General features: G+C 36.3%; 1 protein-coding gene across 1 annotated transcript; it reads left to right on the forward strand.

Annotated features, from left to right (window-relative positions):
* Positions 1-4,993: 4,993 nt before the first annotated feature.
* On the forward strand, positions 4,994-11,226 carry LOC149220320 (uncharacterized). Its single transcript, XM_089387047.1, has 4 exons — positions 4,994-6,966; positions 7,116-8,035; positions 8,210-8,694; positions 9,259-11,226. Exons 1-4 carry the CDS (start codon positions 4,994-4,996, stop codon positions 11,224-11,226), a joined length of 5,346 nt encoding a protein of 1,781 aa, XP_089243173.1.
* Positions 11,227-15,648: the final 4,422 nt, after the last annotated feature.

Here is a 15,648-nt window from a genome sequence, read left to right on the forward strand (position 1 = left end):
ATTGTGTTTTGGCAATCAAGTATTTGAAAGCAATGCAACGAGACCATTAAATCATTGGTTGGAGTTGTAGTTTAGTTTTGAGATGCATTATAATTGTAATTAGTTATTAATAGGATTGAATTGTTAGTGCACTTATGTTTGAATGATTTCTTGAGTTTGATTAAATTAATCTAAGGATAGAATAATTTCTTATTTTTTTAAATCTGAAAGCATGTCAATTAGAATCTTGATTTGCTTAGTTTCTTTTGAAGCAATTGCAGAGTGATGTTAGAGGCTAGTTTGAATTCTTGTTGGCTTGCATCCTGGGACTTAGACTTAGTGATTATATTTGGTTTTGTTGGATTGTTCATTTTCGCTTGAATTAGAATTAGTTTTGTTTAAGATTGAAATTAGAATAATCTTGATATTGAATGATAATTAATTTTGTTTGATTTTATATTTCTAAAGTTTATTGTTTAAATTGCAGTTAAGTTTTACTTGCATTGAGATTAAGTTTGATTGATTTACTTCACTTAGATTGAGATTAAAATTGTTTATTTGCATTCTGTACTTAATTCAAAAATAGGAATTTTATGTTAATTTAGGTTAGATGCTCTGATCTTGTGTTACCTTCACTTGCGCCTCTAAGCCTTATGACCCCTGGTTGATAATTTACTGTTAGAATTATAACACATATAATTTCCCCAACATGTTTCATGCTCAAGAGAAATTATTTCATAGGTGAAGCACCCATTGAGTTATTCTAGCAATTGTTAATGAGTCTACAAGTAAATTTAGTCATTGTCATGTATTGAAGACCCATTGCGACATCTTACATATTTTAAAGGAAATTGTATTTGAGTCAAAATAGAGTCAAAGAACCTTCCAAGGCCTTGTCAAAATACAAGCAACAAGTTGGCCTACAAAATAGTGAAAAGTTGGCCTACGGATAGTGTCAAATCGACTCACAAGAAGTAGCATGAAGCCTATAAATAGAGAGCTTGAACTCACTTGTGAAGGCATCAATCAAGTTCCTTTTGCAGCTCAAGAAGTTTGAGTAAGTCCATTGAAGGAAAGAGAAGAAAAGGTGGATAAAATCAGAGGTTATAAGGATTGTTTTTGGGTAATTAACATCACACGTTCAAGAGAGTTAGGGATATTTTCCATAGCTAAAAATATCAAAATTACAGTCACTTTAGGATGATGAAAAATAATGTGTCTAAGATCAGTTTGGCAATCTGAGTTGTCAAGGAATAAAGAGCATCTCCAACAAATAAGAGAAGCCCTACAAAATTTCCATAATTAGTCCACATGTGTGGAATCACAAATATTATAGGTATATCGGTAAATTGCAAGCCTGTAATAGAGGATAAAAGTTTGAAGAGAAATTTAAATATATAGTGTTGCAGTTAGTTTGACTAGTGGTGACTTGAAGGAAGAAAATATCATCAAGAGAAGTTTTGACTTAGCCTTGGAGGGGTCTTGGTCAAGGTTCATAGGTCTTGGAATTTTTCAATTGAATTTCTATAAGAATAGAATAATTTTGGTGGGTTTTCCATTCATTTGGAGAGGTTTTGGCCCAGTCTGAGAACCAACATCTTGTGTCCTATTGTCTCATTGATTTTATTTTTTGGTAGTTGTTTGATGATGAGGACAGTAATAATAATAAAGAGAAAGAATAAGCTAATCAAGTCAAGTAAAAATGCATCACAAATGGTTATCAACGAAGAGTAAATACCTAATCTAGATGCCCTAGATTTCTCAATGAATAGAGGAACAACAAAATCAATTGATGATCAAGTACAACCCAAGCCAAAATTTCAAATGAAAAAGAGAAACAATGGTCAATAAAGTCAATTCATATGATAAATTTATCCAACTAGGCCATTATATTAGTAGAACCAATTCATTTAATACTCCATGTAAATTTACCTTGGGCTTATAAGATGTTAGTGAGTTCATGAGAGGAAATGAGGTCATTGATATTTTCTCTAAAGGCATACCTAACTAGACTCTATTTCTTTTTTCCCTAAGGATTATTTGTGGTATTGAAATATCCATCGATAATGTATTTTTATCTAAATGCATGGTTATCTTGGTTAATTAAAGAATTCCAACAACTGAATTTTACATGATACATCATAGGACCATGATAAGTTACAATGGTACAGACCTGATTTCCCATAATGCAAAGAAGAGAAATTCTAATACAATGTTGTGTCTTCTACTATGAAACTTTCTAAAATATTAAGTCACACCACATTGTACACTAGACTCTAAAGGCCTCACAAGAATCAATTGCAAAGAGATGGATTTCACACCACAAGCATTTACATTTATAGAGGGATTTAATCTCCCCCATCTTTGTCTCCTAGACGAGAAGGAATAGGGGTTTCTCCTTCTTAATCATGTTTCTTACCTCTAATATATTCTGTCCACTCCCAAGTCCTCTATAGTTTCATGAGACTATCTTCATCATTTACCTGTAGATTTAAGATTTTCCCCTTGCATAGGGTCCAAACCACTTCCCTTCCTTGTATTTCTTGGGTTACCCAATAAATATACATCTAGAGTGTGGATTGAGTTCCCAATTTCTTCTCCTTTTCCACTTTTTTATTGATGCATTTCTCCCAACTTTTTTGGGAAATCTTCTTTTCCCTTCCTCTTTCATCACTTCTCCCTCATACTTTTCATTTCCTAAATCTATAAAGGAGGGACCTTGAAGGTGTCTTGGAACAATAGGGGAAAGAAATACCTTACCCTCCTTATAACCATCATCATCCTCCTCACATGGGATATCTTTAAAGGGGTAATTCCTTCTGGAAGCTTTTTGAGAAAGGGAATTTCATCATAGGGCTTTTGAGGGTCTTGGGTTGTATTAGCTTGATTATGCCCATCCTCTTCTATATTTTCCAAAGAAGAAAAGCTATTTCCATGGTTAACTACCTCCTTGGCCTTACTCAATGATGAAGCTTGACCTTCAAGAGGGATCTTCGGAGAAGGGAGTTCCTTGGCTTCTTATATATTCACTTAAGGATATTTCCCAAGTGTTAGTTTCCTATTGGGTCCTCTTCAATGCTTGGGTAGCTTCCATTTCTCTCCCTCTTCCATTTTCTTTTGCTAGATGTCTTCTTTACGGAAGTTTCAAGAAAAATTTCCATACTCTTGACAATACCTATACTTGAATGAAAACTAATCGTAGTACACCTTTTGAAGAAAAATATAGTTATCTAGGGTCAACCACACTACTTCCGACAAATCCTTCTATAGGTCAACCTCCACACATATCTGAGCACAATATAACATTCCATGTCATGGCTTAGGATGATTAATATATTTCCCCAAAGCACTCCCAATACTTCAAAAAGTGTCCTCATTCTAGTAGTGGACTAGAAAAAAGGGGAGCTTCACCCACAATTAAACAACAAAATGGATACCATTCACAAGGTTCAATTTAGGGTTCATCTATTAAAGTATAATTTCCAAGAGCCCACAAAGTAAGGTCCATTCTAGAATATCATGTCTCGATCTTCTTTTTCCTAAAAAAATAAAGGCAATAACCCCTCTACCACAAATGGAGGAAGATATTTTCCCTTTAATCGAAAGGCACATGTTTTTTTTCCACCCAAGAGTTCAATGAATGGGGGGATGGCTAGAGTCCAGTAAACTGCACAATCAACCCCTGATCTTCCAAACACATGGCCATGAATATTGACAAACTAGAATTCACTAAGATCTTTGGGATATCATCTAATCTTTTAATAAAATTGGTGGGTTAAGTTGTTTTGTCGTTTTGTTTGTTCACAATGAGGGCATTGGACACTTGGAAATCAAGTGGTGGAGGAAAGGGAAGGAAAGTGTGTGTGTGAGGCGGGGTGGGAAGTGTTGGCCCTCCTAAACTAGATGCCATTAATCCCAATGGATCTATGACAATTGAAATATGTTATCAAGTAATATAAGAATCAACCAATTGGTCGACTGTAAAGACTACAAGGCATAGATCAACATGCATGAAGACAAATTCTTATCTAATATAAATCATGTGTAGGGGGTGGGAGGAGTTGGACTCCCAAACTAGACGCCATTGATATCAATGGATATGCAACAAGGGAAATTCAATGTGAAGTAGGAAAAATAATTAACTAATCAAAATTATTATTAATTTTACTTTAATATTAAAAAACATTGTAATATAAATAATAATTAAAAAAATTAATATCCCTTATAATCATCAATAAAGTTACTTCACTTAAAAATAAATATAATCAATAAATTTAAATAATTTAACAATATAACGATTTGAAATAATTAGTTAAGAATAATATCTAATAATTAATATTAAAACTACAATTTTTATTATATGTAAAAATATATTATTCTTATTATCATTAATTTTAATCTGTAAACATTTACACATAAAAATAAGTAGATGATTAAAAATTAAAGCATTTGGTTTGAAAAAGAAACAATTGAAAAAATATAATATATGTATGTGTGTGTTGAGCTTTGTGAACTGTTAAGTGAGTATATCTAGCTAGTTCGGTATTCATAACCTCACTTCAACCATCGAGCTACGAGGGAGGTTGATTTCTTTTCTCCAAAAAAAATAAAAAATAAAAATAAATTAAATAAATATTTATTTTATATATATATAACCTCTCCCATGATGTAACTTCGACAAATTATAGGGTCCTGAGCTAAAAAATAGCAGAGAATTGGAGGAGAGAGGCGATCATGGAGGCGACTAGGGTTTCGAAACCTGGAAGCTGCTTGGAAACTCGCAAGGGACACGGTTAGTCTGCATGGTCAGAGGGATGCAGAACAGCTGCCGGCGCGGGTTCAATGTTGACTGGCAAATGGAGGTTAATCACTGCGACGGATTAGGCCTGTTAACATATCCCCGAGAGGTTTTCATTTTGTTTTATTACAGTTTGAACTACCGCCCTTGTTTCATTTCTCCCAACAAGAATCGTGAAGGTTTTCGCCATTGACCAGCAACTGCTACTAGATAACCATGGTTAACCCCGCAGATTTAGTCGATTTGGACCCAGCATTAGAAGACATTTTGTCCATGTGGGGGAAAGACACTAATGCTCAGGCTGTGGAGCATTATTTTGGGGCTTTCGACCGGTCGAGGCTTGGAGAAATAAATCCGAATGATACCCCTCTGTTTCCTTTAGTGGACAAGGCGGCGGAAAATGCGGAACTTCTTTCAAGCATAGCAGGCGGTTCCAAGCAGAGTGACGGCGTTTCGATTCCTAGAGGAGCAGCTGAAGAAGGATTACCCTTGGACCCAAAAGGTAAAAAAGACACTCCGCGTTTACAGCTGACTAAGGGTTTTGAAGATTTTCCAATTCTAGGGCTCGCTGCAAGTAACAGCCCTTTAAGGGCATCTGAGGGGCTTCCCCCGATTACTAGGGCTTCGCTGCCAAGGGTATCCCATACCCTTGAAGGGTCGGTTGTTCAGGGTCCCGGAGAGCTACCGGGTGAGGTGCGGGCAGTTTCTGATGGGCCGACTAAGGGACTGTCATCTTCTGGGAACGGGGAAGCAGTCTTGGCGAACCAAAATCAGCCTCAGCCGGAGATAACAGCCAGTGGGGGCTTTCCGCAGACAAACACAGAAAGGAACGTCAGCCGTAAGGGTTATGGTACCCAGGTGGAAGATTTAGGATTCAAAGGGGCGAAGAGGAAGTCTCAAAGACCCATTGGATCTCAGGCGGTAGAGGGCAATCTGGTCCTTGGAATGGAGGTAACTATTGAAGAAACCCTAGCTGTTGCAGAATGCACGTTGGTAGGAAGAGTTCGAGGTAAGAAATACTCCTCAGAATTTCTGCAAGTGTGGGGAGAATCCTGTTTTGTATCGGATAGACCACTTCAGTTTGAAGCACAAGTCCTAGGGAAGGGTTGGTTTAAGCTCGTTTTTGTAGATAAAGCCTCGGCAGAATGGGTTTTACAGCGCAACTGGCATATTGGGAACATTCCCATTCTGCTAAAGAGATGGACACCCATGTTTGATGCTTATAAGGAGAGAGCCGACGAGTTTCCTGTGTGGACTGAAGAAGTGTTTAAATCCATTGGTAACCGGTTGGGGAAATATCTGGAGGCAGATATGACCTTTTTGCACACAAAGGATCGATCGATGGCGCGTATATTGGCCACCCTTAATCCGAGCAGAGGCTTAGAAAAAACAATTAATCTCCAGTATAAGGATTACGTTTTCGAGCAGATGTTAGATTATGAATATCTTCCGTTCCGATGCCATCTCTGTCATGAGTATGGGCATCTGGCTAAAGAATGCCCATTGATGCGAAGGAGGCGACACTTTCGGCGGGCCTCAGCGAATAGAGGAATTGTCCAAGACCCTGATCAGCTATCCATGGAGAACGAAATCCCGGAGACGCACGGAGGAGCGGATATGGAGGTAGAGGAAACTGATAAAGTACCAGTGGATGAAACTGTCCCGAACCAAGAAGGAAATCAGGGAAATGCAAACATCTCAATAGTGCATGTGGTGGAACCTGTCAAAGATTCGGTGATCGTGGAGGAGCATGTCAAGACAGTCCCGGCTATACAAGCTCATTGCGAAGACGAAGAAAAGGGTATGTCAAGAACCTTTACTTCAACACATCTTTTGCCGGAACATGTTCCTGTTTCCCCGCATGTTTCTTCTCAATCCTGTAATGAACATGAATATAATATATATGAATCCATGGATCATAATTCCGTTATGCTTCAATCCGGTAATGTTCATGAAAATAATGCTGATAAATCTGTGGGAAATAATCCTATATCCCCTTCCATTGACCTTATTGCTGATGCTTTACCAGCTCTGGATATTAATCGTGAAGACCATTGGCCCCCCCTCTCTCTTTCGGTTGCCAGATCTCCCTGTCCATATAACCTGAGATCTTTGGGAGGGAAACTTAGTGATCCTGGGACTGTAGGTGGATTGGGTCAAACCTCTGAACAAAGCAGCCTCAAAAATAAGTGAGGTAGGAAGTCGGATATGTCCAAAGCAAAGATTAAAGCCAAGCTTGACGTTGCGGACGGCAAACAATATTCTATACCGGGGGTTCTTAGAGCAGCCCATCCCCCTGAGAATGTTATAAAATGATCTTGACATCATGGAATTGTAGAGGGTTGGCCAGCAAACCCAAAAAACTGGCATTAAAAGAGTGGATAAACAATTCTAATCTGGATGTAATCTTTCTGCAAGAAACTTTGGGTAAGGCCGTAGAGGTTGAGGCCTTGCTAAAAACTCTTTTACCAGGATGGTTATTTACTGCTGTTGACTCTTCTGGTCATTCGGGGGGCATTTCCATTGGAATTAAAGAAGGACGGATTAAAATTATAAACCAATGGGCTATGAAATCTGTATTGGGAATGGAGGTTCTTTCCCCAGATTTCTCTTTCCCTATTACCTTGGTAAATGTGTATGGGCCCTGTCAGGGCAGGGAATCCTTTTGGGATAATCTGATGATGAAATCGGTGATGAAGACTCCTTTCTTGCTCCTGGGTGGTGACTTAAATTTTTCCATTGGCAGAGCTGAAGCTTGGGGGCCATCTGCCAGAGAAGACCCACTTACTGAATTCTTCCTTAACCTCATATCGGATAACAATTTCACTGATCCTTCTCCGATCAAATTAAAGCCTTCTTGGAGAAACCGAAGAATGGGTGAGGATCGAATTGCCAAAAGACTTGACCGTTTCCTGATAGCTGAGCCCCTGTTAACAAAAATTCCCATGATCAAACAGTGGGTTGAGGAAAGAGGAAACTCGGACCATTTCCCTGTTTTTCTTGACCTTTTCCTCCCTCCCCCCAAGCCTCCCGCCCCTTTCAAGTTCAATCCTGCTTGGCTTCAAGACCACTCTTTCTGCAATCTGTTTAATAATACATGGAGCCACCCTGCTCCTAACTCTGATGAGGATAGGAGTTTTTTGTTCATGGAGAACCTTAAAAATATGAAGAAATCCACAATCTCCTGGGCAAAGGAAAGAAAGCTGAAGCAAAATGAGGAGTTGGGAAATATTAGGGAGGAACTGAAGCAATTGGAAAGTATGGAGGTTGATGGTTACTCCTCTCAGTCATCCAAAGACAGAATCCTCCATTTGGAGAAACAACAAAATAAAATCCTACTGGATAAGGAAGAAGAATGGAGGATAAAAAGTAGGGCAGTCTGGATAAAATCGGGGGATGAGAATACTAAGTTTTTTCATAACTTTGCTAAAGGTAGGAAAGCTGCAAATACTGTTTGGCGCCTTAAAAATGAAGAAGGGAGGATGGTCAATTCCTTCTTAGAGCTCTCTGGGTTAGGGAAAAGACACTTTCAAAACATTTTCTCAGAATCTGGGGAGGTTACGATTGCAGAAGTCCTCCAAACGGCACAAAGCTTTCCTAGGTTCATTGAGGAAGATGAATCAGAAGCTCTGTCCTCCCCGGTCTCAAAGGAGGAGGTTGAAGCAGCTATGAAGCTCATGGGCAAAGACAAGAGCCCAGGCCCAGATGGCTGGACAATAGAGCTGTTCCTCCATTTTTTTGATCAATTGGGAACAGAAATAACTGAAGTAGTTGAAGAGTCGAGACAGAAAGGAGAAATCTATAGACCCTTCAACTCTACTTTTATAGCTCTTATTCCGAAGAAGGATGATCCGGATAGTTTCGAAGACTTCAGGCCAATATCCTTGTGTAACTGCATCTACAAGATCATTGCAAAGGTTATTGCTCTCAGACTAGCACCAATCCTATCACAAAACATATCAATGGAACAATTTGGATTCCTGGATGGAAGACAAATTCATGAAGCCAATGGGGTTGCCCAGGAGGTTATTCATAGTATCAGGATGAAGAATAAGAAGGGAGCTGTGCTCAAAATTGATTTATCCAAAGCATATGACCGGATCAGTTGGCTCTATTTGCGAATGTTGCTTACACATCTCGGCTTCAACTATTCTTTTGTTAGTTGGGTCATGGGGTGCATCACAAATGTCAGTTTTGCAGTTTTGATTAACGGTGCGGCCTCCTCTTTCTTCAACAGTCAGAGGGGATTAAGGCAAGGGTGCCCTTTATCCCCCCTTCTGTTCCTTCTTGTGGCAGAAGGACTAAGCAGACTAATTCATAAAGCCAGAAGGTCGGTAAAGGGTATAGAGGTAGCAATCAATCTCTTCATCACTCACCTCCTTTTTGTTGATGATATCTTGATTTTCACTAATGGCTCCCCTGATGAACTAAAGGAATTAAAATGTATTTTTGATCTCTTTCTTAAAGCCACTGGAATGCAGATTAACTCAGGAAAGTCCCAAGCTTGTGTGGCAGATTTTGAAAGGAGGGAAAGGAACAGTCTGGCTAATTTATTCCCATTCCCTATTCAGCCCCTGGATACTCCTTTCAAATATTTGGGTTTTTGGCTAAAGCCTGTTGGCTACAAAAAAGAGGATTGGAACTGGCTCATAGCCAAAATTGAAGCTAGAATATCACATTGGAGTTTCAGGTGGCTCTCCAGAGCTGGGAGGCTGACTCTTATTAAATCTGTTCTCCTAGCTATTCCGGTATACTGGGCTGCCCTGACATGGATCCCCAAAGGAGTGATGGAGAAAATCAGGAAAATATGTAGTAGATTTCTTTGGGCTGGCACTAAGGAATCCTCAGTACTGCCTTGGGTGGCTTGGGACAAAGTGGCCAGACCAAAAGAATGGGGAGGATGGGGCATTAAAAGACTTCCAGAATTCAGTCTCTCTTTAGCTGCTAAATCCGGATGGAGGCTAATAACTATGGAAAATTTATGGACAAGAGTGGTAAAAAGGAAATACATTGACCCCATCCCATTGGAAGACTGGATCCGGAGTCAAAACAAGAAGATAAAAAATGCTTCTGCCATATGGAAGGCCACGGTGGAAGCTTTCTCCGTGATCGAACAAGGCTTAGCTTGGAAAGTTGGTGATGGTAGACTCATCAGGATTGGCAGAGACCCTTCGGTAGGATGCAATGAAGATTATGCTCTGTCTCCTGGACTTCTCAGACATCTGGACAGCAAAGGCATTACATCACTAAATCTAGTGGAGAAGGTTGGACAGTCTACTATCTGGGGACAGGCTTGGAAGGATGATGTCGATTTGGGAATCAATATCAGGTGGAAGGCTGAGTGGGAGGTTTTCATAAAAGAACTTCAACGTTCAAATGTTAGGATAAAAGATGAACCTGACAGACTGCTTTGGGCCCAGAGTAAAACAGGGGATTACTCGCCTAAAGATGGATACCTTTTCTTGATGGGAAGGAAAGGCTGGGGCATTCCGGATTGGTGGGCCAAAAAATTGTGGAAACTTAAAAGCCCAGCAAAGGCCAGACTGTTTCTATGGTGTATCTTAAGAAGGAAAATCCCAACTTGGGAAATTCTACAGGCAAGATTCTTAGTTGGGCCTGGTAGATGCCCACTGTGCAAGTCGGATGATGAATCCATAAACCACCTTTTCATATCTTGTGCTTTCTCTAGACAGATCTGGGAGGAGGTCACTGCGCTGCTCAAGATAAATGCTAGGTGGGGCCTCGATTCTTTGGAGCCAGCTTGGAGAAAATGGTGGCAAGAATTCCCTGATGGAAACCTGAGAAACCTGCCTCTCATATTCTGCTGGGGAATATGGCTTGCCCGGAATAAAAGCATTTTTCAAGACAAGGACATTCCCTCTTTCGTCATTGCCACTAACATTGCGGCCATTTACTCTGCATTACCGCCCCCTGAGCAAAAAGATCCTAAGCAAAAGCAAAAACAAATCAACATACAAGAAGGCATTCCTTGGGGTTTTTTTGATGGGGCTTCTCAAAATAACAGGGCTGGAGCTGGCCTGTGCATACATATCGATCCTGATCACTCACTAAAAGCTTCTATTGGGCTGGGTTATGGCACTAATAACTATGCGGAATTATCAGCTCTTCGTTACCTTTTATGCTGGCTTCTTCACAGAAACATAAACATGATACAGATTTTTGGGGACTCTCTTAATGTCATTAATTGGGTCAACGGAGAAGCATCTTGTCATAATCAGATATTGAGAACACTAGTGGAAGAAATTTTCTTATTAAAGGCATCTTTTAATATTTTTTCTATCTGCCACATTTACAGGGACAAGAATGAAGAAGCAGACCAGCTATCTAAAGCTGGTGTACAACAGGATATGGGCAACTGGGTCATAGAAGAGATCAGACAGGGGCATTCTGTCAGATCAGATATGCCTCCTTATGCACAGCCTATTTGACATCTGTCGTCCTGCTTCATTTTGACAGCAGTTTTGCAGTGGCATTATATATTATATGTATATTCATGTATTTTCCAGCTCTGTTTTCTTTAGTTCTTGATATCAGTAGCAGCATATTTAATACACAGCAAACAGTCTTTTTTATTTTCTCGCCTTTTTGAAACTGCTCTCGGGCTTTGAGACATCTATATTTTTTGTTTTTGGGGTTGTTTTCCTTCTGTTGAAGGAGACCCCAGTTTTTGTTTCACATTTTTGATACATGGTTGTTATTGCACCTCCGTTGGGAGGTTGATTGTAAAGGTTTTGTGTCCTACAGAACAGCAGAACAGCTCCTTAAATGTTGAGCAGAACAGCAGACTTATGAGCCAGATGTGGTGGCTTATGATTCAATCGCTTGTAAAACTTTTTATCGCTCTTAATAAAAAGTTGTGATTTTTTCCCCGGAAAAAAAAATATATAACCTCTCCCTAGTTATATATATATATATAGATATAGATATATATATATATATATATAACCTCTCCTTAGTTTAGTTGTGATTACAAAATAAATATTATTTATTTATTTAAATTTTTGTTATGTTAGATAAATTTTGAAATTTAATATATATATATATATATATATATATATATATATATATCTATATATATATATATATATATATATATATATATATATATATATATATATATATATATATATATATATATTTAATATAAATGTAGTGTTGAGTTGGATAGAGCTTTGAAAACCCTCACGAAAACTAGGTTTTTTCCCTAGCTGGTTGTTCTAAGCATGGATCACATGGATCTCTTTGCAGATCTATATTGTTGTTCAAACAATGGTGAATATTAGTGATAAGATGAAGAAGAAAATATCTTATGCAAAAATGGTTGCTAGTTCAACAAGGTATCACTCAGTTTCGTATAGTGTCATGCTAAAATCCAGATCTGTTCTTCTGGTAGTTTAGGGAGTTCCCTCACTCAATGTTCCTTTTGAAAAGGAATCTTTGAAGTGTGAAATTTTTTCAGAGGAAGGTTTGGCTTGTAGGTTTAATGTGTTTTCTCCATGACTAACTACTTTGCATAAATGGATCTTTGGGACATGGGAATATTTCTTATTTGAATATTTATCCTATGGCACAAGGTTTTTTCATTGTTTATTTTTTACAAAATTGATGACAAAATGGCCATTTGTGAATCTAGGTCATGGTTCTAGGGTACTGTCAGCCTCTTCACGCAACCCAGGTCTCCCACATTTGATCTGGTTACAACATTAATCTCCAAGACTCTTGTTTGGTAATCCTTATGAATCTTCATATGCATCTTTGGAATCTCCCATCGCTATACTCTATTAGGGAATGGATTAGGAAATTTTTATTTCCGTAGTCCAGAAATTGAAATTTTTTACAAGACTACTTATGCTAGAATATGTGTGCAAATGGGTTTCAATAAGAGTCTCCCCACTGAGATTAATTTGACAGCTCCAGATTATGTTTGGGTTCAAAAGCTCGATTGTGAAAATGCTTCATTCCGGTGTAGAGCATGTTATAGAGTGAGGCATGTAATAAAAAATTTCCCCAAGCATTTGCATAAAAACAAAGATCAGAAAAAAAAAAGGAATGAAGAACCAATGGTGGGGAGGATCTTAGGGTGATCGCTACACGATATGGAAAACAAAGCGTATGGATAAGAAAGAATCAAAATATAAGCATGAAACAAGTACTGTCAAATGAAATGCATCAGAGGAAACAAATATTAGTTAGGGAAAATTGCAATCCAATAAGGATTCTAAAGAATCAATGCAATTGGAAAAGCAGAAAGCACTTGTCGAAATTCTACAAGGAACATTATTGGAAAGGAAACTTCTTGGGAAGATTAGGAAAATAAGGAAGAACTCAAAAATAACAACTCTCACTTACTTGATAACATAAAAGATTGGTTGGATTTAAGTTGAGAATAAAATAAAAAGCTTTTGGTGAAGAAAAATAAGAAGTCATACTAAACTAGATCAAAAGTAGTACAAAATGAAATGTAAGTATGTTTAAATATTCAGGATTTTTTGAAAAAAAAAATAGTTGGAGGGGATTTAAATTTTTGTATCACGAGATAGTCGTTTGGATTGATCCTCAATACTAAATCTCAAACCTACAAAAACAATTGGAATATGTAAAAGTTTTGACTTTGTAACCACAATTTTCTTTAATACAAATATCTACTTGTTTCTTTTATATATAGATATATTTTTTGGAAATATCAATAAAAAAATATATCAACAATTTTATAAAGATTAATAATTTAATATTTATTTTATTTAATATAACGTATAAATTTTCAATAATAAAATGTTGGAGAAGCTTAGAACAAAATATACATTAACAAAATCAATTTTAAAATAATTAATAAAGTTTAAGATGGTCATTCTACTATTAATATTTTGGCTAGAAAAAAAACCTAGTTTTTAAATTGTATTTTTAATTAAGTTTATTCAAATGTAAAATGATATATTTACTTAAATGTAAGTTGTTAATATTCCTTGGTTTCCAAATTTCAGAGTCTAACAACTATTCACTTTACATACTTTTGTGTAAGTTTGCATCAAATTGAAAATACAATTAAAAAATATGTGAAATACTTGAAAATTAAATTTAAGATTCAAATTCTAATTACAGCTAACATCTAAATAAACATATTAAAAAATTGAAAATCACAATTTCATTTTATTTTTAATATTTTTTTCTTATTATTTAAGCTATTATTTTTCATACTTCAAATTCCTACATTCTCGTAAGATTCATTAACCAATTGGTTAACAAGAGCCACATGGTGGCAATGTCACTGCTCAAGTGGTTCTTGTTTTTGCTTTTGACGTTTGGTGGATTTTGGAAATGTAAAAGTGGTTTTGTTTTTCTTTTGGGGTTTGTTGGTGTTAGGAAATGTAAATTGGATACAAAATCTAAGGAGATAATTGTAGCCCTATGTCAAACTTTTCAAATTTGTGGTTTCGTCAATTGTTGAATCACAAACTCTTTCTCAAATATTTTTTCTTAGTTGAACCTAATGCAAAAAGAAATATATATATTTCAATAAATAAAAATATTAATCAAGCTTTACTTTGTGCAAGATAAATGTGAACAATAAAATAAAGCTGAACTTTGTGGAGAATAAAAATCAAACAATGAAAAGATATCGAGAAAAATATTAACACACACTTCGAGGTTCTCATAGTGATAAAGAAATGAATACACACTTTAAATCATATAAAAATGAACATGCATACTCATATATGAAGGGAACTTATATTACATCATCCATGAAAAAATATAAATAGTGTTTCTCCCTGCACTATATATATATACATTGCATATATATGAGAGCATGATCTGCCATATATATTACATATATGTATATAATATATATAAATATTGTATAATATATTATATACGTATAATTGTATATAAATATATATAACTTCAAGTCCATTGGGAAGTTGTAGGTTCTCTCATGGAGAAATGTACTATTCGAAACCACAAAACAAAAGCCCCCTAATGGGAGTTGTACTAGTTTACGTGAAGGGAATAAAGCAATTTAATGGGAGTTGTACTAGTTTACGTGAAGGGAATAAAGCAATTTCATGAAAATAACATTTCTAGTTCGAATAAGCAATTGGTTCATTTTGCTATATGACTTAAATATAGATAAACAACTATCCATATTGTCTTCAATTGCAATTTCTTACCAATGTAATTTTAATTACATCTATTTTATATTTATAATATATTTATAAAAATGCAATCTTGCTTTAAATTAAAATATAAAAAAATTATTTTTTTTGAGTTATATATATATAGATATAGATATAGATATTCTCTATATATTATAAAACAAAATTTTATTTAAGTCATCTGAAAAACAACTTATAATTTCCTATTATCCTTTAAAAACTAAAATTTTCAATTGATAAAATAACATAGAAATTTTGAAATTTTGAAAATTTTGAACTCTAACCTGTATTGAAAATAGTTATATTTAAAAAAGGTTAAAAATATGGATATACATCTCAACCTAACTTTCTAAACATACAAAGAGTCCAAAGAGTCAACATGGAGTTTGAGCACACCTTATAAGGGTTCGTTTTCTTTTGGCTACGTCACTCAACCCTCTAAAGAACATGTTGAAGTAATTAACAGGCTAAGCTTTGAACTTCCAGAGTTCATGTTTTCCTGGGACACCTCAACTTTAGTTCACATTTCAATGCAAATATGAGTTACAATAATCAACTTAAACTAATTTCAACACTAGCTTTTGAAGCTCTATAGTTCATGGTTGTAGGGATACATAGAAGTTGTTTTCATTGCAAGAGAAACAAGAGCTTCAGGAGATCATCCATTCAAATATAAAAATTAAAAATTGCATATCAAAC

This window comes from Pinus tabuliformis, chromosome Q (genome assembly GCF_031772625.1).
Source record: "Pinus tabuliformis cultivar Carrire ecotype Pingquan chromosome Q, CPIR1, whole genome shotgun sequence".
Classification (NCBI taxonomy): Eukaryota; Viridiplantae; Streptophyta; class Pinopsida; order Pinales; family Pinaceae; genus Pinus; species Pinus tabuliformis.